General features: G+C 44.5%; 1 protein-coding gene across 1 annotated transcript in view; it reads right to left on the bottom strand.

The window, feature by feature from the left end:
- DISC1 (DISC1 scaffold protein) overlaps positions 1-25,514 on the bottom strand; it is a 329,162-nt gene that overhangs the window by 26,500 nt on the left and 277,148 nt on the right. Inside the window, exon 10 of the mRNA XM_049645005.1 lies at positions 23,005-23,065. Coding sequence (XP_049500962.1) covers positions 23,005-23,065 — 61 coding nt within the window. The remainder of the gene's footprint in view (positions 1-23,004; positions 23,066-25,514) is intronic.

The following is a 25,514-nucleotide window of genomic DNA, read 5'->3' on the forward strand; positions in this document are numbered from 1 at the left end:
AGAGAGAGAGCACGAGTGGGGGAGGGGCAGAGAGAGAGGGAGACACAGAACCTGAAGCGGGCTCCAGGCTCTGAGCTGTCAGCACAAGCCTGATGCGGGGCTCGAACCCATGAAACATGAGATCATGACCTGAGCCAAAGTCAGTCACTCAACTGACTGAGCCACCCAGGTGCCCCGGGGTTTTTGTTTTTTTAAAAGGGCCTCTTCCTGTCTACCACCATCCCTTGCATTTTCCATATTTGCCTTCTCTTGAAATTGTTAAGGAAAGAAAAGACTTTCTTTACAATGAAACAAATTGTAGTATGTGCACTCACTGGGACATGAACTACTACTAAAATAATGGTTATAGATATCACATAGTAACATAGGAAAAATACTTTTTGACAAACCACCTGGTAGAAAAAAAGCAGAATTTCCAAAAGCAGTACTTACAACTAATTATAACTGTTGTCAGTCCTGAGAGATCTCAGGGTGGTATATTCCAAGGACAAGGAGTAAACTACAAATGTCAGCACAGAATGGGTCACAAACAGAGCTCTTCCAAATAGGAATCTCAAGTGGATTCTGGCTCCCAGCTCCTTAGGATGTGACACTGATGGGCTTACAATGAGAAAGTGACTAATGATATGATGGGTTCTGTTTCCTATGCCTAGAAAGTTTTACATTCAAAGTCATGTTGCCGGGTGCGGAACACTGTCTGCAGGGCTGCACCTTTCATCTAAGTGGAGACTGTGAATATATATGGCTACATTATTAAGAAGCAGGAGGAGAAGCCAAACTTGAATAAAAAATGGTTTCCTGCAGGGGGAAGTAAGGAACAGGTTGGAGAGAGGGAATGACAGCCGTACTTCTCCGAATGTACCTTGCTTTGCACATGTGATTTTGAACCAAAAATATTGTGTTACATATTCCTAGAAACAGCAACCACTAAAATAGAAGGCGAAAGGAAATAGATAAGCCCACCGTGCACTGAGCTAATTGTGCGTTGAGTGGATAGTCGAACTACACCTAGGGAAATTAAAGTGATTTTAAATCTCTGGAATTTCACTTTGCATCCCAATGAACAGAAAGAACCGCAAACAAGTTTTAAGTTGCTTTTAGTTATTGCATTATGAATACTATCAATATGATTATTCTGAAACTATATATATAAAATATGGATATACCAAATATGCTATTATATATAAACATACTATATACATACAGTATACATGTATATGTAGTCAAATATGCTATTTCATATATAAATATAGATAAATGGTAGATAAAATAATTACATTAGTAATATTAAAAATCAAAATGTTCAGTGTACAAGAAAAGATGTACAAACATAAAACTAAAAAAGTTAAGTGAAGCCATGTAATCCTAATTTGGACTGGAAATAACAGTATGAATCCGTGATATAATTTGTCTAAAAATATCCTAGCTGTGTCTATTGAGAAAGTCAAGAAATAATAACCAACCCAGTAGTTATGAATGCTCCCAGGGCCCAGATTGTGGCCTCTAAATATCATTTCCTTCTAAAAGTAGCAAGGACTCCTTGCAGAAAATTCTGACTCCAGATCTGGAGCAGGAAATGTACAAGATGAGCCTGAAACCTCTTGTTACATCAGAAAACAAGGAAGCTTCTAGGTTGATGTTGAAATATTCAGAAGCCAACTGGAAAGGGCTCTCAGCCAAAGATGGGTGAATTTGAAAAAGAATAATTTCTGCAAAGAACTGAAAACACATATGTTCAAAATCTCTGACCTCATGATGATACACACACCACACTTTTTATTTGCCTTTGGAGCATACTAGAAAACCAATTATTATTCTGAAAACTTGCGCACAAAGAGAAAGAATCAAACATTTATCTTGTCCTTCATAATTGTAGCTCAGGACAATCAAATAGACGTTGAAACAAAAAAAAATTTTTTTTTTAACTTTAAGACACGTATTTACTTTCCCTCATCACCAGTCATGGGTCACTGTGAGCAAACTGAATGATGGCACCACACATCTCCTTGGAAAAACAACACTGTTGAATTCTGTGCCATCCTGCGCCAAACTTTGGTCTTTGGTCACAAAGACCTGCTAGAGCCCCAGGTTGCACAGCCCACAAGCCCCCATTAAAATGACCTAAGGAATCTTCTTCTTCTTTTTTTTTTTTTTTGTAGAAGAATTCTAGCTAAAAAAAATAATGAGGACAGTGATGGAATTCGAATTTGACTGTTCTGAAACTCACTAGTGAAATAACAAAGCCAGTCAGTAATCACCAATGTAGGTAAAAAAAAAGCTGATAGGGAACTTGGTACAAAAGGGGAGGACTTTAGACACCTGAACCCAACAATCAAGCTCAACGCCACACGAGAGAGACAACAGCTATTCTTTGCTTCCTTACGTGATTCAGTAGAAAGTTACAACACTGAAGCCCTCTTGACCACAAAAATCAAACCTCAGTATAATCAAATCTCTAGATCTAACTAGCAGTTTGTGGGAAATATGTGGAAAAGAGAAACATGACAATGACCACAAGGACACGATCAGACCAAATCTGTCAGATAAAAAACTTGGTTTCTTCAACAATAAAAACAGACAACTAAAGTAAAAGAAGAGAGAACCTGGTGGTTAAAACAAACCTAAAACACATTTCTAAATTTGAATAGACCACCTGTTAAAATAAAATCATGAGGAAATTAGGGGAAATTGAACACTGACTGGGTACCTGTTAATAGCAAGAACGTCTTGTCAATGTTTTTAGGCGTGATAAGGGTATTACTTTTTAAAAGTCTTTTTTTCTTTTTGAAGATAGAGCTGACATATTTATGGATGAAATAGAATGTCAGATTTGCTTCCAAATCTTCCTGTTGGGGGTGGGATGGGTGTGGTAGGCTGAATAATGGCTTCCCAAAGATATCCGTGTCCTAAGCTTCAGAACCTGTGAACGTTACCTTATATGGTAAAGGGGACTTTGCAGATGTGATTAAATTAAATGCTTTAGGATGGGGAGATGATCCTGGATTATCTGGCCGGCCCGATGATGTCACCACAAAGGGCCTCAAAAGAGAGAGGCAGAAGGATCAGAGTCGGAGGAGAAGGAGGTGTAATGACAGGAGCAGAGACTGGAGTGATGTGCTCTGAAGATGGACGAAGGGGCCACAAGCCAAGGATACTGGGGGCCACTAGCAGCTGAAACAGATAATGAAACAGATTCTCCCCTTGGAGCCTCCAGAAGGGAGGAGCCCAGCCAACACCTTGACTTTAGCCCAGGGAAAGTGATTACGGACTTCGGAACACCAGACCTGGAAGAGAATAAATGTGCATTGGGTCAAGGTACTAGGTTTGTGGTCATTCATTTCAGCAGCAATAAGAAACTACTACAGTGGCAGGGTGGATGGGGGTATAGCTGAAATCAGTATTGCCACATGTTGAAAATTGTTGAATGTGTGTGATGTGTACATGGGGACTCATTATCCTCATTCATTATATAATTTCTCTGGTTTTGTACATGTGTGAAATTTTTCATAGTAATCAGGTTTTTTCTAAGTCTTACTGAGGGGATTTAAACCAAAAAGTCTATTTTAAAAAAAATTTTTTTAATGTTTTATTTATTTTTGAGACAGAGAGAGACAGAGCATGAGCAGGGGAGGGGCAGAGAGTGAGGGAGACACAGAATCCGAAGTAGGCTCCAGGCTCTGAGCTGTCAGCACAGAGCCGACGCGGGGCTCAAACTCACAAACCGCGAGATCGTGACCTGAGCCGAAGTCGGACGCTTAACCGACTGAGCCACCCAGGCGTCCCCCCCAAAAATCTATTTTTAAGATGCAGTTTTCAAGTTTCACACATGTGGCTCATACCCAACTCCAGAATGTTGTACCAACATTGGTCTTGGAGAATAGAGGCTCTGAGGGAGGTTGAAATAGACCATGATACCCAAAGAGTACTCCCTGTGGGATCTGGGCAACATGCTGCTTCTCTCTGAGCCCCAGCTGCCTTATATATTTGGGTTAATAACGGAGCTTACATCTCATTGGGTTACTAGGAGGCTTAAGTAAAATAACCCATTTCAAGCATTTAGTGGATTATCTGACACATAGTATCTCTTAATAAAGGTTAGCTCGATATTATCATTGCATGTCCTTTCCAGCTTTCCAACAAACATTTGAAAAATGTCTCAATCTGTCTCTATCCTCATTACCGCAACCCTCTAAAATGCATTTGTGACACTAGTATTTAGAACCTATTTGAATCACCCATATTCCACTTTAAAAAGCTCTTGTCTTTGTTTGACTGTTTTGTTCTGATGGTCTCCCCCAGATAATGAGCAACTCAGAGCCAGAGCGATCTTGTGAAGCCCAACCGGGAGGCTATAAAGAAATCTCTGTCCTGGGAGAATAATGGCTGGCCTCTCAGATTCCAAATCTTCTCTAGTCCTTTCCCGCAGGATGAATGCCTCTGTTCCCGGCTTATTCTGCAACATGGAAGAATCAGAACTCTCATTATCCTATGTAAACTGAAGGGAGAACTTCCTTTTCCTGCCCCAAAGTTACCTCTTCCTCTGAAGCAGCCGCAAGGAAGGTCAGACTCACTCTTTTACGAACAAATTTGTACGTGCTACTCTGTGCTAGGCTCCTTTTCAGAAGCACTGTGTTTTCTGCTAACTGGTGGCAACAGGCTCCTCGTGGGGCTTAAAGCTGGAGTCCGGGCTGATGCCCAGAGGCTACGAAATAATCGGCACTTTAAAAAAAAAAAAAAGAAAGAAAGAAAAGAAAACGCTCCTTTTCTCTGTGCACTGAAATGTCTCCAGTCCATTTGAGGCCCTGGAGTCTCCCATGTAGTTGGAACTGGGACTCGCAAGCCTATTAAACCCTTTGCATCAAAACAGTTGGGACGCTGGCTTCCCAGGGAAGCAGTGGAGGGAGGGGACTGAGAAGCGCCTGCTGGCCTGGCCTCTCCTGTCACAGAAGTCACAGCACCTCAGGGGCACCTGGGTGGCTCAGTCGGTTAAGCATCTTGATCTCTGCTCAGGTCATGATATCACAGGTCATGAGTTCGAGCCCCACATCGGGCTCTGTGCTGATGGTGCAGAGCCTGCTTGGGATTCTGTCTCCTTCTCTCTCTGCCCCTCACCTGCTTGTCCTCTCTCTCTCTCTCTCTCAAAATAAATAAACTAAACAAAAAAGGTCACGGCACTTCAGAGGGACCCGCGGTGAGCCAAAGAGGGCTGTGCAGACACGTAATAAGTACACTGATCAGCTAAGGCTGCAGTATTTTTCAAATAACTCAATGAATTTCTTAAAGAAAATGATAACATAGATTGACTGGCATTACCAGTTCATTTTATTATAATGCTAGACTGGGCTTTTAAAAGCTGGCAAAAAAAAAAAAAAAAACCACACATCGGTTGACAAGACAATGTGGCTACACAAGTTTAATCGTGCTGCCTCCCTTCTAATATGCCCAGGTTTTTCTTGGGCTTCTTATCACGGGAGTTAAGAAGAGAAGCATCCGCCTAAGTGGGGACCCAAGTTTCTCCCTTAAAATCCACGTGGATATGAGGGGGTTGGTAAAGCAACGTCTGTCACCAGGTTTTCATTCGGCTCATTTTTCACATTTTCCGAGGACCTGAACATAAGGGATGATATTTATTTTCCCTGATAGGGAAAAGTCTGTTATAAGATGGCCAACAAGACTGATAGAGAAATTCCAGTCCCCGACTGAAGGTTCCCCTTCTGGTTCTTCTTCCTACCCCGTTTGCCAGGGCACCAAATTGCTACCAATTTGGAATGCAGAAGCAACAGACGATAAATTGTTCCCTCTGCTTACGCTCAGGGCTCAGATCTCAGATCTCTGGAGACTGATCTCCTTTGAGCCCGCCCATGTAAAATACACCTCCTGTCTTCCAAGATCTCCGAGTGCCGCTTGGTTCTTCTACTGGGTGATCCAGACCAGGCTCTATAACATCCTGACTTTAAAAAAAAAAATCAATAGGGGCACCTGGGAGGCTCAGTCAGTTAAGTGTCCAACTTTGGCTCAGGTCATGATCTCACCGTTCATGAGTTCAAGCCCCACATGGGGCTCTCTGCTGTCAGCACAGAGCCTGCTTCAGATCCTCAGCGCCTTCCCCCCACCCCCTGCCCCTTCCCCTCTCGTGTTTCTCTCTCTCTCTTGCAAAAATAAAAAATAGAAAATTTTTAAAAAGGCCAATAAAATAGTCTAATAGGAAAAGGACCGATAATGTTGATTTTAAAGGTTGTCTGCTTCATTTTACGTGGTGTGGTTTTAGGGTCCGTTTTGTTGTTGTTCAATCAAACCGAAACTCTGAGGAGATACAGAAGCTGAACATGCAGGGAGAGAGGGACAGCTTGGGCCACCCTGAGACCACAGGCAGGTCGGCCTCGCACACACGAACGCGTGCCTTACAGACCCTGAATCACGCTTCTCTCCTGCTGTCATCCACTTGACTCTGCTTGGCTTGTGGGCCATGAAGATGGCAGCTGGAGGGCTACAGCTGCAGGAAATACCATTCTGCAGATATTGACACCTAAATCTGTAAGGGAATGAGAAAACCCACTACTAAATCAGAACGACCGAAACAGCCATTAAAAGGGCTAGTTTGGGGTGGGGGTGGGGAAGGTCCTCCATGTTGGAACCTGCCTGCCAATGATTAAGCAGCCGGCTTTTCTAGCTTTTGACCCATTGAGCCCTGAAAATACTGAGTGCTGTCTAGAGTGTCTCCTTGTTATTGTTATTAACGCAACTATTTTGTCAAACAGATGCTTGGCTCCCAACCAGAATCTCGCAGTCTCTGTTGGTAAGGAGATGCTAACTCCCTTGCTTGGGGTGTGGAGGAGGGCAGCTGTAGGACGGGCAAGACGCACAAGACCTCAACGGGCAAGAGAAATCGACTGATGCTTTGGGTGGGGAGGGGGGTCTGGGGGGGGGGAGGGGGCTGTTGACGGTGATTATAAATCACATCCCAAAGCCACCCATTCTCATATGTGGAAACCAGGCCAGCAGTGACCATGATCCGTGTGATGTTGATGAGGGAGCATGAGGCAAGCTGACAGGTGCAAACACCCTCTACCCGCACCAGGTGGGATGTGTGTGAGGTTCCTCGGGCACTCCTGGCTGCCCAAGAACAAAGGAAAGGGGGGAAACGAATGGTTAACTGATAGAGCTCATAGTCCCACAGGACTTAAGTCTCCATCACCCCTCCATGGTGATGTGGGAAACAGAGGCAGAAGGAAATGGCAGACAGAACTAAATTTCCTTATAACCTGCAGCCCACTGACAGATACTCGAGGCTGGCAGAGTTAAAGTTTCCCCAGGAACTCCCCACTGTCTTAATGTTAATGCTTTGCTAGAGGGAAAAACAACCTTAGCTTGACAACAGCTAGGCCTCCAATATCCTGTGAGTCTTTAGCATAGGAAAATGTCACTGGAAACTTCCCCTGGACTTAACTTCCCCCAACTCCATAGCGTATAACCAGCATCTCCTCGTGGTCCCAGGGGCGGCTCTTTCTGCCCACGGGTCCTGTCCCCGTGCTTTGATAAAATCAACTTTTTGCACCAAGAACATCTTCAAGAATTCTTTCTCGACCATCGGCTCTGGACCCCACGAACCCCACTGTCACCCCCCGAAAAGCCTCATCAATGTGGTGGATTTGAAGGCACTGGAAAACCCTACCCTGACTGAAATCACTCCCAGACCGCCAATCCCTGCCCCAGGAATTCCTGCTTTTAGACCTTTGAGTAAAGAAGTGGATGTCTCCCAAATATTTACTTAGTTTTCCCCGAAAGTGCGAGACACTGACTTGGTTTTCCTCACTGTCTCCAGTTACAATTGATCAGGATCCACCAAATGATTGTGAGGGACTTGAGGGTGGGTTGCTGAGGGGGGCCGACAGGGCTCTCTTGGAACTAGGGCCCACGTGCCCTCTAAGGGGCGTATCGCCACAGCGCCCTGGGGCAGCCTGTCTGCTTTTCCCAAACCTTCTAGCCGCTTTCCTTCTTTCTTCTTCCTCTTGGGTTCACACGGTGCTGATACCTCAGCGTAGACTACGACCGCAACAGGTTGGCACAGCATTCACCATTTTCTTTGTCTACTTCCAAATTCCTCACGTCACGAGGTACTGGGGGCGTTATCAGGAGTCAGACTTGGACAGCGAGGCACAGAGACCCTGGCCAGTTTGCTTTCACGAGACTATCTCTCAGCGTGTCTGTCCCCGAGAAGACTCTTTCCTCCTAGATTAAGACTAGAGTAGCTTGAGACTCAGCTAAGCTCCCATCGTCACAGCTGCTCTAGAAGGGTCTAAATGCCGACAACCCGGAAAACAAACATGGGACCAAATTCTCTCCGAAGCTGTACAGTTGAACTGTTAGTCAAGACTAACTTGTTTAGTCTTGACTAAACCCTTGTAGCGCAAAGGATTCATAGACACTTACAGAAGCAGATGAAACATAACTCCAGGTGAGACCTTGCCCCTTTGGCAAGCAGGAGGGCAATGCGACTTACAGAAATACATTCCGCCTTCACGCTCCAGTAAACCACAAGAACGAGCCCCTAACGAGGGCCCTGGCACCAAAGCGATACTCTAGAACAATTTCCATCCCGTAACTGCAAGAGTGGACAAACACCATTATCAAAACAAAAGGAAACTCCACTGAATGGCAATAGATCAAGAACATTCTAGAGACAGAGCACCAATTAAAAGAGGCGGGCTTGAGTTCACTTACAGAATAGGAAGGTATATGGCGCCGTGACCAATCTGCACCAGTGAAACACGTCTAACTAACCAGGGCATTCGCTTATTTTCCCATTTATGGAATAATAACTCATTTATAGAATAATAACTCAAATTGCTTTGTGTAATTGTCGTAAGTCATCATCTTGGTGACTCTCTTCTCCTCCTTAGGCCACTAAATAATTTCACAATTTCTTTAGGGTATTTTTTTTTTTAAAGAAACACAACTAAAAGACCCTGTTTTTGTGATGAATGGGAGCTACAGAATTATCTTTTGAGGCTTAGCATACAATGCGGTCACATAAAATTCTCCCAGCTCAAGAAATGTCATCTTTACATCAGCAACAACAGGGCGAAAAAAACTGCTTTCCGCCTGAGGCAGTTGTGATAAGGGATTTAGAGCCCATCCTGGTGTGAGCTCCCAGATATAATGAGATGCAACCCAGCACAGAAAGTGTCTGCAGCTCGCTGCTTGCTTCCTAGCTAATGTTCACACAGCTGTTCTATGACTCAGGCTGGCTGGGGGGTGGCCGGGTGGGGAGGAAAAAGGAGCAAAATGAGTCACAGAAAATGTATGTGATATTTTGTCTAACGTACATTTTCCAAGGCTGCTGCAGAACTGGCGTCTCACGTAAAGTGAGATAAGGGCATTGAGCGAAGTCTTAAAAATGACAGCATGCTGGAAGTGAGCATCAGAAACGTTCCGTGAGGAGTTTCGCTTGTATTAATCATGTGTCTGAAGCTAACAGGTTCATACCATGTTAGCAAATTAAACTATCATGCAATCTTGACAATGCTTCCCTGAATTCTTAAAAAGTGTTCTCATTTTAATTAATGACAAATTGGATATCTACCTACTGGGGTTTCCATTGATACAGCAATTAATTTTTCTTTAAGATTTCTCAACTCTCTGCCAAAAAGCACCAAAAACACTCAAGCTATCATGGTTTCTTTTGAGTTTGCAAAATTCCCCTTAGCTTGGACATTCCCTATTGATTAATTATAATTGCTTTTTAAAAAATGTGACAGGCACCTTGAAATGCACACACTCTGAAGCACACTGGCTCATCTGGCGGGCCAATGGCCGCATAGGCTCACGGATAGTGGTGGACATCACCTCTGGCCAGTCTCACCTAGTGATCACAACTGAATGTCTGTCTCTCAGTCACCTAAATGAAACAGGATAAAGAAACAGGAATCACTGGGCATCTGGCCAAGTCTTGAGCCTCCTTGGAAATTGGTTGGTTTCTTAATTGATCTCAGTGGACAGAGTGATCATATCACAGGTTTAAAGCAGAGAAACTTTGGGCTGAGCTGCACAAACCACAGTAGAATCTGCCAGCAGAGCCTTCTGTTTTGAATTATAATCAATCTCTTGTCTGTTTTCTATTCTCTTAGTCAAAATCACGGTCATCCTTTTTTTCCTGTTTGCTTTTCAGGCTACTTAAAAACAGCCCCACTCCCAATTAAGCCTTAACGTATCAATGACAAAGACAGGGATGACAGGTGACTACGACCTCCTCACAGGTATTCCCACCTTTCAGTTCTGACCTGGCAATCAAAACCTGTTTTCTCCCTGTACCCTGTCACTCTGCTCCCCAGATTCTCCCTACTAAGACAAGCCCAGAGGGCTTCTGTTTTCCTTTCTCTTCTTCCCTTCTGTCGCCGCCTTCTCCCACGCAACATTTTTGCTTCCTCAAAGGAAAATATCAGAGGAGAGGAGCAAGTGTATTGGAGCCACTTTCCTCAAAAAATGCTATCCCTGAGAGTGAGACGACTGTGGCCTGAGCTCCACAGAGGGTCAAGATGAGGTGCCTTGGAGTTCTATGAATCAGAGAAGAAATGGTACATTCTTTCCAGCCTGAGCTCTGGGTTTTCTCTGTCTCAAAAACTCCAGAACTGGCCAGACTGGTTCTAAAGACAGAAGTTTGCTCCAGGATTTTAACGTTTTGGTCCCGAAACCACAGGAGGCTCTAAACCTTTGTCATAGCCATTAACAACTCAATTACCTCTTTTCTTTCCCTCTCCACCCACTACAGGAGGTGCTAACAGCTGGCTAAAGGCAGGCAGCAGACAGAGTGGTGTTTGGGTAATCGACAAGGGTTGGCAGACTCTTAGTGGAGGCCATTAACTACAAGCAAACATCTCTCTTCTCCCCATAATTTCACCAGGAAGCAAGGGGCTCTCTTCTGGCTTAATAAAATTAGGGTTTTTTCTAAATGTAAAATTTGGGTTTCCTAATTTTTATGGTGTCATAGCTGCTACTAAGGTAATAATAACTAGCATTTATTACGCCCTTAATGTATGTGAGAAACATTCTTTATCTTACTCTATTATTGATCCGTTTTCATAACAGAAAATTGGATCTTGAAGGGATTTATTGACCTAATGGCAGCCCACGGCTCAAAAGCGGCCTCACTCAAACCGAGGCAATCTGGTTGCAGACTCTGCACAACCCTATGACCCAGCAATTGCACTGATAGGGAAAAATCTGTTACAAGATGGTCAACAGGACTGATAGGGAAATTCCAGTCCCCAACCGAAGACTCCCCTTCCGGGTTCTTCTTCCTGCCCCACTTGCCTCGTGGGCCAAATTACTACTAATGCGGAATGCGTAAGTAACAGACGATAAATTGTCTCCCATGCTTGTGCTGGGGACTCAGACCTTGGAGAAGTTGTCTCCTCTGAGCCTGCTGGTATGAAATAAAACTCCGATCCACCAAGATCTCTGAGTGCCGCTTGGTTTCTCCACCAGCGATCCAGCCTGGTTCTGTAACAGCACTACTGGGTATTTACCCAAAGAATACAAAAACACGAATTCAAAAGGATACATGCGCCTCTGTGTTTATAGCAGCATTCTGTACAATAGCCAAGATATGGAAGCAGCCCAAGTGTCCACTGATTGATGAATGGATAAGGAAGATGTGGTATACATGTACAATGGAATATTATTCAGCCATAAAAAAGAATGAAATCTTGCCATGGGCAACAACATGGATGGAGCTAGAGAGTATAATGCTAAGTGAAATAAGTCAGCCAGGGGAAGACAAATACCATATAATTTCACTGACATGTGGAATTTAAGAAACAAAACAAGGGGCGCCTGGGTGGCCCAGTCAGTTGAACGGCTGACTCTTGATATTGACCTAGGTCATGATCTCATGGTTAGTGGGATCGAGCCCTGCCTTGGGCTCTGCACTGAGAGTGCAGAACTGCTTGGGATTCTCTCTTTTTCTCTGTGTCCCTCCCTCACTCACACTCTCTATCTCTCTCTCTCAAAATAAATAAATAAATTAAAAAAAAAAAAGCAGGGGTGCCTGGGTGGCTCGGTCGGTTAAGCGTCCGACTTCGGCTCAGGTCATGATCTCGTGGTCCGTGAGTTCGAGCCCCGCGTCGGGCTCTGTGCTGACAGCTCAGAGCCTGGAGCCTGTTTCAGATTCTGTGTCTCCCTCTCTCTGTGACCCTCCCCCGTTCATGCTCTGTCTCTCTCTGTCTCAAAAATAAATAAACGTTAAAAAAAAAAAAATCACTTTAAAAAAAAAAAAAAAGCAACGAAATATGAGAGAGAGGAGACAGATCAAGAAACAGACCCTTAACTATAGAGAACAAACTGATGGTTACCAGAAGGGTGGGCGGGGGGGGGGGGGGGGGGGGGGGGGGGGGGGGGGAGGAACAGGTGGTAGGGATTAAGGACGGCACTTGTGATGAGCACTAGGTGATGTACGGAAGTGTGGAATCACTATATTGCATGCCTGAAACTAATATAACACTGTATATTAACTAACTGGAATTGAAACAAAAACTTGAAAAAAATTGAAATGTCTCAGGTTCGTTATCATTGTCAAGACAGAGAGAGAGTTTAAGGATTGTTTTTATGGTAATAACTCTGGGGGAGGGAGACCCATTATATTAACTCCTGCTTCTGGGCGTTGCTGGCAGGTGCACCCAGAAGGAAAGAGTGGGTTCTGGCCCCACTTTGTGGACCAGGGGTAGAGGCCAGATGGAACTCAGGTGGAGGCAGCCCTGAAGGAAAGATGCCTCATTGGAGGAGTTGGGTTTCTAGAGGCAGGAACTCTTCCTCTTTCTGAAGAGCTGTGTGGAGGCCTTTTTCAACTGATCTGAGTACTCTGGAAACTGAATTCATCATAACTGAACCTTTCAGGGGAAAAAGTTATTTCTGAGCAAAAACTGATTACTAGAGTTCTTGGAAACTGGAAAGTATTATAGTGAATTGTAAGGCAAATGTAGATCCACAGGCTTATTATAAATGACACCATCTACATGCACATAAAAAATGTAACTTAGTTTTATAGAATAATCAGTCATCCTCAATTCCATTTCTAGTAAACTACTACATGCAGACTCAATTCCATATAAATGTGACCAATACTTTCCCTATCTTTGTTTTTCCTTCTGTTTTCCCCCTACTTTTTAAAACTTCATGCTGTCTTGTTATATTTTATGTATTATTTTTTTCTGCATGTTTGCCTTTATGTATTTAAGCATTATTATTTTAAGTATGCTTAAGGTTTTTCTGGTATAAGAGGAAATGAAGTTAAAAATTAAATGTAAACAATCAACGATGACATATTATATTGATCACTGATCATTGCTTTTCTTGGAAAATTAGACAATATGGCCATATTGCCCCCAAATTCAAAAGTGGGAAAATCCAATCATGAATATTTTCATAAAGGCTTTCTATGTACAGTTGGTCCTTGAACAATGGACAGCTGAAAATCCACATGGAACTTCTGACTCCCCCAAAACTTAACTACTAATAGCCTACTGTTACCTGAAACCCTTTCTGATAACAAAAGCAGTCAATAAACACATATTTTGTATGTTTTATGTACTCTATACCAAATTCTTACACTATAGTAAGCTAGAGAAAAGAAAGTGTCATTAAGAAAATCGTAAGGAAGAGGGGTGCCTGGGTGGCTCAGTTGGTTAAGTGTCTGACTTCAGCTCAGGTCATGATCTCAAGGCTCATGGATTCAAGCCCTACATCCGGCTCTGTGCTGACAGCTCGGAGCCTGGAGCCTGCTTTGGATTCTGTCTCCCTCTCTCTCTCTGCTCCTCCCCCACTTGTGCACGCGCTCTCTCTCTCTCTCTCTCTCTCTCTCAAATAAATAAACATTAAAAAATTAAAAAAAAAAACGAAGGACGAGAAAATACACTTACAGTACTGTACTGGATTTATAAAAAACAAAAACAAAAACAAAAACAAAACAAAACCCAGCACAGTGGACCAGCGCAGTTCAAACGGTGTTATTTAAAGGTCGGTGCCTGGGTGGTGGCTCAGTCGGTTAAGCGGCCAACTTCGGCTCAGGTCATGATCTCACGGTCAGTGAGTTCGAGCCCCGAGTCGGGCTCTGTGCTGACAGCTCAGAGCCTGGAGCCTGTTTCAGATTCTGTGTCTCCCTCTCTCTGACCCTCCCCCATTCATGCTCTGTCTCTCTCTGTCTCAAAAATAAATAAACGTTAAAAAAGAAAACGTAAAGGTCGGCTGCATAGATACGTAGGATCAATTTGTCTGGTTTTAGAAGGGAAGTGTGGGCTTGCTAACAAAGGTATCAACCGACCGATGAAGTTACAAGAATTTCCTGTGTTGGAGAACTAACTCTGAGTGGGCAATTGAGGTGAGAAGGCGGGACACGGACAGTTAAAAGGCAGTGTGAACAAACAGCAAGCATGCGGTAGCCAGAAGACAAGAGAGGAGCCAGAAGACAGAGAAATCACTGGGGGCCACGTCTACTTAAATAAAATCTGAAAGGACAGACAGGGTTCAACTCAATAGACAGCCTGCTTCTCAGGCAGGGATGAAAAGTCGCCTGCTAATGAGAGAGACACAGCTGATAGAAACAGCCCCCAGCGAGGAATGGAGGTGGATGTAGGAGGATCATGCCAAATCAGGGAGGGGAAAGAAAGAAGCTGAGAATCTCCGTCTTTCCGAGAACAGCAGAGGCAAAGCAAAAAGGGGTCAAGGCCGCGCAGAAGCCGCGAGAAAGGCACCGAGCCCGCTGTGAAGGAGCGAGGTCTGGGGGTGAGAAGTAACATGTTTGACGTGTGCCCGTTAAGAAAGCGAGGAGGAAGGCAGATGTCAGCAATGAAACAGAAAGTATGAAAAAACAAACGGAGGTGTCCACGTGTGTCTGCTTCCCTTTTCTTTGTGCCAAGAGGGGGGAGGGGGTTCCCATGGCAGCCAGTTGCTTATCCACCGGCTGCCATTTCTTTCATTCATTTCCCTCAACAGCTTTTGAAATAAGTTCAATATGGGTTGAAAATGGATTGTTCCAGGTGCACAGGAACTTCAAAATTACCTTGCATAATTTGGCATAAAGGGCATTATGTGCCGGATCTCAAAGAATTCCATTCATTGTTCGGGGTGAGCAAGCCTCCAAGCCTGCCATGAAAGCTAGCATTGCTTGGTCAAGTTTGGAATACACTCCTAGGATATGCAGGCTCTTAGGCTTTCAGCCATTATGCCGCCAAGGGCCATACACCTGAATAAAGCTCCTGAATTCTCCCCCCAAGTCACCAATAGCTGCTACCACATTTTCAATCCCCTCTCCTCTGCATTTTCTCACCCTGCCCCCTCAGTCTCCATGCCCTGCCTCTTTCATCGTCTTTGTGCAGTCTCAGTGTTGCCCCCTCCCTCGTAGAATTAACTCCCTTTTTCCTTTGTGGATGCGGAGACAAAGACAGCTGCTGGATGGGGTGGGTGGATCCTAAATGCGATATCTGGTTCAGTTTTAGAAAATAAGTAAAGGAATACTGTCTTCGGCACTATCTCGGGTATTTTTTATTATGTCTGAACTCATCGGTAATGAAAATCATGAGCCTGCACCCTAGTATTTGTTTCACAACTTGTGTACCTGTAATACTAACTACATCTAAAACATTTCAAGAATGAGACCGTTTTCAAGGACAAAATGTAAATGGGTAAAATGAAAAAGTAAAATATAATTCTAGAATGTTCTTCCCACACCCAAGTGTGGGTAGTAGCTGCTTCAGAAACAAGTGCCTTAGAGAGCACATCCTCAGCTGTGATTCCCATCTTCGTTACATCGTGGGCAATCGGTCATCAACACTTGCTCTTGGTCATGACTGACAGGCTCTGAGAGCCTTGCGAGGGGGAACAGACCTTGGTCTCTGAGGCATGTCTGAGATTGTCCCCATACCAGGCACAGTTCTGTGTACAATGCTGCTTTCCCTCCAGATGGCATGCCCTTTGAGTGCAGAGACACTGCCTTAGTCTTCTGCGTGTCCTTCTTGTCTTAACGCTGTGCTGGCTTACCTAGAAGGTCAATACAATTTCACCAGATAGGTACTCTCGAACTCCGGTAAGCTGTCTGACTCTCAGTTTCCGCTGACTTCTGGCGAGAAGGCAGAGCTATCCACACAGGCAAGCTGAGAGCTAGTAGGGGGTCCAGGTAGGAAGCCACCAGGACTCTCCCTCTCTGCTCACTCCCACTAGGTGTTCATTAGCAGAGTGAGTTCACCCCACTACCATTTCCCACCAAGTTGTCCATACGAAAACTTCAAGATAATTAGAAACTAATCATTAATGTTTTAAAAAGAAGGAAATCACCTTTAAGGGTGTGTCTGGATGGCTCAGTTGTTTAAGCATCTGACTCTTGATTTATGCTCAGGTCATGATCTCACGGTTTCATGAGTTTGTGAGTTCAAACCCTGTGTCGGGATTCTCTGCTTAGGATTCTCTGTCTCCTTCTCTCTCTGCCCCTCTCCTGCCCACACTCTCTCTGTATTTCTCTCAAAAAAAAAAAAAAAAAAAAAAAAAAAAAAAAGAACCAAATCCGCTTTAGAAAAATATATCAGTCTCCAAAATTGAAAGTAAATTCAGATGCAAATGATGAGTGTTTGATAGTTCTTTCTAAAGCTAAGAAGGGCCTCTAAGAAGGTATCTAACTACTTGTATATTCAAAACAAATTTTAATGATTTTTCTCTTTTCTGATTACAAAAATATGATACGTACTCAAAGGGGAAAAAACACTCGAGGAACACACAAGAGCACAAGGAAACAAAAATAACCTATAATCCAGTGAACTGTACTTACAAAGTTTCATATTCAACTGCAGAAAAAAAAGATAGCAATAGAACCAAGAGATGCTAAAAGAAGGGACCGTTTCCCATTAGTCACGCATATAAGAGATTCCACAACGTTAAACGGAACCACTACTCATAGCCATAGGGTGGAGGGCTTGGTTCACACTAGCCAGAGACACAAGTTTGCCATTGGACAACAATTAATTTCTCCTGCACCATGCTTAGAGATATAACACATGGTCAGTAAAAAAGGTAACCCATCCATACAACTTTTGACTATTTCTTTTGAGTCTTTGGGAAAGACCGCTAACAGAGAATATGTAATCATTGAGACAATGGAAATTAAAGCAAGGTTTAGCCACAAGGGAAAATCAGCCAGGCCAAAATATCACACTTAACTCTTAACCTCTGGAAACAATAAATCTGAGGGAGTAAGATTATTCTTACTCTTTAAGAGGGGAAAACTCTTTAAGAGTAGATTGTTGTTGTTGTTGTTGTTGTTGTTCTATTCTATTACATGCCATTAAGATTTGATGGCAAGACGAATGGATTTCTGGGGCATTATATCTTCTTAGGCTGCCTTAACTTTTTAAATCTAATAGTTAAAAATAAAGTCTCCAGATCCAATTGCTATTTAGCCATTCATTCTTGCACTAAATATAATCTTATTGAACGTTTGTCACATGCCAAACAGCAAGCCGGCCACTTGGAATACAGAGCAAGTCAGGCATGGAACCCATTCTCAAGGATCTCACAGCCTAATAGACTCAGACACAAGTCATTGGAACAAATTGTCGGTAGTGGCTGCCATTGTGGGTACCAAGAAGGAAGCAGGAGAAGGCCATAAAGGCTTTATAGAGAAGGAATATTGTGCTGATCATTAAGGATGAATAGATGTAACAGTGAGAATAGAGAGGAAAGCACCAGGGGACCGGGTCTGTCACATGGCCATGTCAGTCTGGTTGCCCCCACCCTCCTGCCTATCCAGCTAAGACAAGGGAAGGAGGAACATCCATGAAACACGTGAGCAAGGAAAAATCCTCAAATAGTATCTCTCCTTTGTACAAGGGGAAATAGGAATGTACCTGCATCTAACTTATAACTCAGATTATTTTTTTCATCAGTTCATTTTCTTGTGGAGAACGAGGTGTATTTGCCAGAGGAATGTTGGGGGTCTCTGCCTTTTGCTGACATACAGAAATGGTAAGCCGTATTCTCCCCAGTGCCTAAGTCACTCCCTGATAGTAAGGTTAGATATTAAAGGAGAGAATGTTACCTCTTTCTGATCCATAGACTTCCAGTCAATGCATTGTTACTAAAAGAGAATTTTCAAAATAAGTAGAATAATTATGAAATATTTTTATTTCTCAATTGCAAGTTTGTGTGTTTATATGTGTATGTGTACATATCCATGTATATTTATATATGTCTATATTTATTCTCACATACATTATATGAAATAGAGCCTATGGATGTAATTTACAAATATATAACTTCACTATCTATTTATAATTATACTTGACTAAATAGGTATCCTGAGGATGTAAAATAGCATAATTGATATACTTTAAAGTGCATCAAATATTTTGCAGCTTTGTTTGTTTGTTTGTTTGTTTATTTTAGAGAGAGAGAGAGAGAAACAGAGTATGAGCAGGGGAGGGGCAGAGAGAGAGAGAGACACAGAGTACAAAGCAGGCTCCAGGCTCTGAGCTGTCAGCACAGAGCCCGACGCGGGGCTCGAACCCACAAACCGCGAGATCGTGACCTGAGCTGAAGTTGGACGCTTAACTGACTGAGGTATCCAGGTGCCCCTAAATATTTTGCAGCTTTAACATAGTTTGATAATGGGGTGCATGGGTAGCTCAGTGGGTTAGGTGTCTGACTCTCGGTTTCTGCTCAGGTCATGATCTCGCGGTTGGTGGGGTGGTGAGTTCGAGCCCCGTGTCAGGCTCTGTGCTGACAGCTCAGAGCCTGGAGCCTGCTTCAGATTCTGTCTATCTGTCTGTCTGTCTGTCTGTCTCTCTCTCTCTCTACCCCTCCCCCACTTGCACTCTGTCTCTCTCTCAAAAATAAATAAACATTAAAAATTTTTTTAATTAAAAAATTTTTAAAAACTGTTTGATAGCACACAAAACCATGGTTAAAACCACATTTTGAAGAAAAACCTTATGAATTTTTATAAGCACTCAAATTTAGAAGGGAATTTCTTTTCTTTTTTCTTTAACTCAGATCATTAAAAGGCAAATCTTTGTTTGAATATATACTAAAAGCCCCCATTTAACATTTGCCTGTTTTGTGTTTTGTCCTATGCAGGGATCCCTTTGAACAGCCGATAGAATCGGATACTTCCTAACTTCCTTATTCACTTGACTTTCTTGATAGAGAATGGAACCTTGAGCCCAACCTCTTTCGTCTCAGCGTAAACTCAGATGGTAACAAAGATACTGTCATTTAGACTTGTCTCCCGGATCATGACTGGCCAGATCCAAATCTCGCTGTTGCACTGGTCACAAATTCTATACGTTCTACTGGGAAATGAGCGATCTATTCAGTTCTCGGCCACTTTCACTTTGAAATCCCGGTAAGACCAAGAGATGCTACAGATGGTTGGAGTAAGTAACAAAGACTTCTGTCAGCAACTATTGCCTTGCTTTGGTCAACATCCTGCAGTATTCACCGAGCGGCCACCAAGACGCAAACCGCTTCGGACCCCGACAACTGCTTTTGTGTTTCAAGACGTCGGTTCTCCGGGGAAAGAACCGGGACTGTACAGGATCACTCCTCAGGCCCGGTGGGGAGGACGGTTCCGTTGCAGGAGGGAGAGAGCTTGACGTGACCACACTTCCCCAGCACCCAGTCTGGCCTCCTGCTCTGAGGCACCTGCGCACACCTGGAGATGCACCCAGCCTCTCTGCCTGCTACTCTGCCTGCCGCTTGCCGCTTTCCCTCCCGGTCCAGTGTTGCTGTGACGCCAGTTCAAACAGATCTGCGCCAGGCCTCCTGACAGCTTAAAAGAGCAAAGGAAAGGGCCCTCGAGAAGCAGGCTGTTAGGATGGGGCAGCTACCACTCTGGTCATTTGAGGCTGCTGAAGGAGCCTAAGTGACGAATGTATGTGAGTCCCGTGTCCACATGGCCGGAGAGGCAGGGAGAGAGGCAGAAGATGACGGAAGATGGGACTGCGGTGCCTGTAAATTCGTTGCATTCACTCAACCGTTAACTCACCAAGTATTTGTTGGGTACCCTTAACACCGTTCAGCGCCGTCAGATCACGGTGGACACATTCTGAACAAGGCAGACGTCTGCACTACCTGTTGTTAAGCACTTTGAAAGCAAAGAGTTCAGGGCAAAAGCACATTTTGGGAGTCTTCGGGAGTCATGGAAGTCTTCAAAGAGGAGACACCTAAAACTTGAAGGATGAAAAGATGTAGACAAATGAAGGGAGGGTGGGACAGAGTGGGGGCGGAGCAGAGGCAGAGAGGGGGCGGAGCAGGAGGCAGAGAGGGGGCGGAGCAGGAGGCAGAGCGCAGGCAGAGAGGGGGCAGAGCAGGGGGTGGAGCAGAGGCAGAGTAGAGGAGGGGCGGGGCAGAGCAGGGGGGGTGGGGGGCGGGTAGAGCAAGGGCAAAGCTGGAGTGGAGCTGGAGGCAGAGTTGGTGTGGAGGCTGGGGTGGGTGGGGAGGGGGGGCAGCCACTGGTGCACCTGCGGGGGGGGGGGGGTCGGTGAGAGCAAGTGTGCCCAATATGCCAGCGTGCCATGGCGAGGACACTGGCCAGTCTCAGGCCAGAGCTTCTGACCCTCCTGAAGATGACTTCAAATCCCTACATATTGGGTTGAGACTCCTTAGGTCAATGTGATCTAATACCAGTAATTTCACACGGCTGAACCTAATACTTCTCCGGACCAATACTTCCCTTGACCATTTCCCTGTCTAAATTAGTGTCTCCACCGGAAAAAACGCACAGTAGCATTGAGAAACACAAGAGAATCAGTACGAGTAGGACAGTGGCAGGGTGATGACGGATGCTGCTGCTGAAGGACACACAGAAGCCACTTGGAAGAGTGAGGAGCCACACTTTATCCTCAGGCTTCATCCTTAAGATGAGAGGGATGTGCAATGACCAAATTTGTATTTTAAGATGCTCACTCAAGACCACTTGGAGAATGGAGTGGGAAGGGCAACACAAAACAGAAAATCAAAAAGTGGCTACTATGGTCCTTCAGTGGGAGAAGACAGACCCATACTAGCAGGGGAAGGGGGAGGTGGGCTTGAGGACACAAAAGGGGCCCGCCTGGCAGGACTCAGGGGACTCTGTGACTCCGAGGGGCAGGTGAGGGCCCGGGGAGTGAGCTTGAGTTGGTGATGCCCCACAGGCAGCCAGGTTCAGGTCCCAGGACTGGTCCAGGTGGGTGATGGGCCGTTCTCTGGGCCGGATACAAAGCAGGGGAGCTGGCTTGGAGGGAAAAGGATGAGTTCTGGGCATGTCTGTTCACTCAGTTCCAGTGAAGAGGCGAGAGAAAGTCAGGAGCAGCAGAAGGAGGAGGGGAACTAAAATTTTCTGACTGCCACCTAGGTGAGGGCTTTTTCCCTGCTGTTCGGTAAAACCCACACCTTAACTCCAGAGGACAGGTACCTTCCTTTAGCTTTACAGCTACAGAGGCTGACAGTGAATGTTGACTGGAGGTGAGGGAATTGGATAAACTGCAGAGCTGCATTTTATTTATTTATTTTTTTTTTAATGTTTATTTCTTTCTTTTTGAGAGAGAGAGAGAGAGAGAGAGAGAGAATGCACAATCAGGGCAAGGGCAGAGAGAGAAGGAGACACAGAATGTGAAGCAGGCTGCAGGCTCTGAGCTGTCAGCACAGAACCGGACTTGGGGCTCGATCTGACAAACCGTGAGATCGTGAGCTGAGCCAAAGTGGGATGCTTAACCAGCTGAGCCACCCAGGTGCCCCTGTAAAGCTGCATTTTAAATGGGCATCTCTCTACCAACGCCCAAGCTCCTACAATTCCAACCTGCTGCCCAGTAACCTAGCGGAACGAACGGTATGTGTGGTGGTTATGGCTAAACATGGTAGGATAAGATCAAGAAGGCATGTGCTGAAACGTGCCTTGGAACGTGCGGGGGAGGGGAGGCCGGACTCAGAGCAGTGCACCTGACCCAGATGAATATCCTCCTTTCCAAGGAGGGGAGACATTTCCTTCGAGGATGCCCATACCTGCATGCCCTCCTTAACCCCACACTACCTACTACCTTGGTCTAGCCTCTCCATGTCTGGAGGCAGGGAGCTATCAGTCAGTGGTTGGAAGAACTTGTTTTGCAAGCTTTAGAACAAATCCCATAGTACCTTCCTTGCCCTGCAGAACTGAACTCAGCAAGGCAGCCCCTCCCAGAATCCCTTAAGGGAGAAGTATTTTGCCAATGGCATTATCTCAGCTGACAAAGTTTTAAGGCATAGTGTGTTTAAAGAGTTATTTACCAATTTCCAAAATAGTAGCAAAACGGTCTCCATAAAGCTAAGTGACTCCCAGGGAAGAAAGTACACATTACATTCTCATACTTGTTTCCTTAATTAGGAACAGATCCTGGTGGCTGGGATTTATTTTCATGAGCACACATCCACAAAAATGAGAAACATCTTGACACGCTGCAACATCCATAATGTTTCTCAAATCTCAATTCCTAATTGGGTTTAAAAAAAAAAAAAAAGCGGCCACAAATTTTCACGCTGGTTTTGATTCGGGATTCAAAACAGAACCTCAGATATGTATTTCTTACATTGTTCCAAAACGTGTATAAGCTGGGTCGAAATCCGTTAAGACCCGCTTCAGACATTAAAAAGAAAAGAATTTAAAAAAAAAAAACAAAAAAAAAACAAAAAAAAACCCAAGGCATGAATTTGGAATTTAACATGGCAAAGAACATTCTTCTTACGGAACATGGAAACTAACTTGTGTTCTCCCCCACTTTTAAAACATCTTAATCTATTTACTCTTTATAAAGAGGAGAAAAGGGCTAGGAGATGTTTATATGGCACCTGCTTCAATCCTCTTAGAGGATTCCAAGGGCTCCTTTAGGTGTGTTTTTTCTTTGTCAACTCATTCCACAAATGGGCTAGCCTTTTTCTCTGCTCTCACTAAATTCCCTTACAATTAAGAATCCAGATGAACCATGGAGTCTGTAACGTAGAAATTCTTCTCCTTACCTACGCAGTTTATCCTCAAGGATTTCCATGTACTTCGTAGTATTCTCCTTCACACTCGTTTCTGCAACACAAAAACCCGAAGTTGATGCAATTGTACGCAAAGATTGAACACACCCCAAAAATGCTCGACTAAAAGCCAAAAACCCAAAGGATCGCCGTCAGGCCGATAGCGATGATCACATCCTAGGTTTGGAAAACACTCGAATGCACTGAGGCGGCTGCCTGGAGCGAGGTGCTGGAAATGCTCTGAGGCCTTCAGCATCTCTGCCGGAGATGAAGCCAGGGGGCAAGGTCACCAGGCCGCGCGTGGTATCTGGCAAGACAGCTCATTCGGTGTCTGGAATGGAAGCCGCTGTGTTCTGTGCGTTTTCCCCTTTCCCACCTGGTGGCCAAGAGCTTGGTTGCAGAGTATGAAAAAAAGACCAGAAAGAGGAACAAGTCCCGTCCTATGGACGAAGCAAAAAAACCTCACCAGTAGTAGCATGGGATTGCGGCCCCTTTAACTGAGGAACGCATGGAAACGTGATCCTGACAGTAGCTGACATCAGAGGCTTGGCTTCCAAAGCTGGGAGATCAGCGGGCTCCTCCAGAGAAACTCAGAGCCTCGTAATCACCAAATGTTGAAGGAACAGATGATTGTTATTCCTTCCGTGGATCAAAGAGGCACTTTACCAATAAAAAGAAACTTGGTACATTTTGGGGCAAGCCCTGATGGCCTGTTTCCTCCTCTGGGGAACGAACGTGCCTTCCTCTGAAGGTGACCGCTGACGGAGATGTGAATATGAAGTGCCGAGAAGAGCAGGTGGCAGCAGAGAAGCCCCCAACAGATGGCAGCTGTCATTGATGTTATTGCCATTTCTATCATCACTGTTATTATTGCTAAGGTGGACTTTATTATTTTTTTAAATCTTTTTTAACGTTTTTATTTATTTTTGAGAGAGAGACAGAGACAGAGCATGAGCAGGGGAGGGGCAAAGAGAGAGGGAGACACAGAATCCGAAGCAGGCTCCAGGCTCTGAGCTGTCACAACAGAGCCCGACGTGGGGCTCAAACTCACAGACTGTGAGATCGTGACCTGAGCTGAAGTCGGATGCTCAACCGACTGAGCCACCCAGGCACTCCTATTATTATTTTCATTTCACCCTTTATTCTCAAAGGTAATTCATGCATGACACTCTAAAGTTGGGGGATGTGGAAAGCAGAAGTCCTATTGCCTGAGCCTCTGCCTAGAGGGCTCTCGGGATCTTATTTTTGCCAACATGTATGTGCAAGGGTGGGGGACAGAGGGTATATTTGGAACTGGAAAACGTACCTTGAAATTCCTCAAAAAGAAGCCAAATATTTATACAGAAATTAAGGGGCGCCTGGGTGGCTCAGTCGGTTGGGCGGCCGACTTCCTCTCAGGTCATGATCTCGCGGTCCGTGAGTTCGAGCCCCGCGTCGGGCTCTGTGCTGACAGCTCAGGGCCTGGAGCCTGTTTCAGATTCTGTGTCTCCCTCTCTCTGACCCTCCCCTGTTCATGCTCTGTCTCTCTCTGTCTCAAAAATAAATAAACGTTAAAAAAAAAATTTATGCAGAAATTAAAACAAAAGTTCTGGTTCATCAGTTCATAATAGATAAAAACAGAAATGTACGCAATGAAAGCAACTATTTAAGTTGGTGTCCTATCGTGTTGATTTATGTCAGTCTCATTCACAAGTTAAGCTGTGTTGAGTTTTTTTCTCCAAATAAATTAGCTAAATATTTATTTTCAGCACCTACTATGTGGCAGATACTATGCTAGCATGGGGAATAAGTTGTGGTGATATGGTTCCATGTAGCTGAGATCTGCTCACTGGTTCTTCTGGAGCACGTACTACAAAAACTCAGAATGTCCCAACCAGAAATGCTCTGTTTCACATTCTATACTTATTTTGTGCCATGCGCTGTTCTAAGCCCAGGGGGTAAACTAGTGAACGGAAGCAATAAAGATTCCTGCTTATGTAATGCTTAATTCTGGTAGGGGCGGGTAATAATTAACATAAAAGTTCCATAGAACACTTAAAAGGTAGTAAGTACTACGAAGCAAGAGAAGGGGATCAGAACGGGGCAGCAGAGTGGTCAGGCACCACTGGGAAGGTGACATTTGAGTTAAAGCATGAAGAGGGCGGAGAGGAGCACATAAGCAGCCATACTGGGAGGAGCACAGTAAAGGGAAGGAACAGCCAGTCTAAAGATACTAGGGCAGGAACATACGTGAGTCCTCCAGCAAAATCTGGAGATGTTCTCTGGGAAAAAGAGGCAGAGAAATAGGCCAACTCCAATCATGTAGGCCACTGTGGCAGATCACATTTCCAGCACATGGCCACAGTCATATTCCTGGTCCCACACACTAGTCCAGAACTTGGCCACTCCCCATCAAGCAGTGAAATCTGTCTCCCTCCTCTTGAATCTGAACAGGTTATGACATTACAACCAATGGAGAATGGCAGGAAGGATGCTCTTTAACTTCTGAGGCTAGGGTCCAGCTT

Source organism: Panthera uncia, chromosome D2, assembly GCF_023721935.1.
Source record: "Panthera uncia isolate 11264 chromosome D2, Puncia_PCG_1.0, whole genome shotgun sequence".
NCBI classification, from domain to species: domain Eukaryota; kingdom Metazoa; phylum Chordata; class Mammalia; order Carnivora; family Felidae; genus Panthera; species Panthera uncia.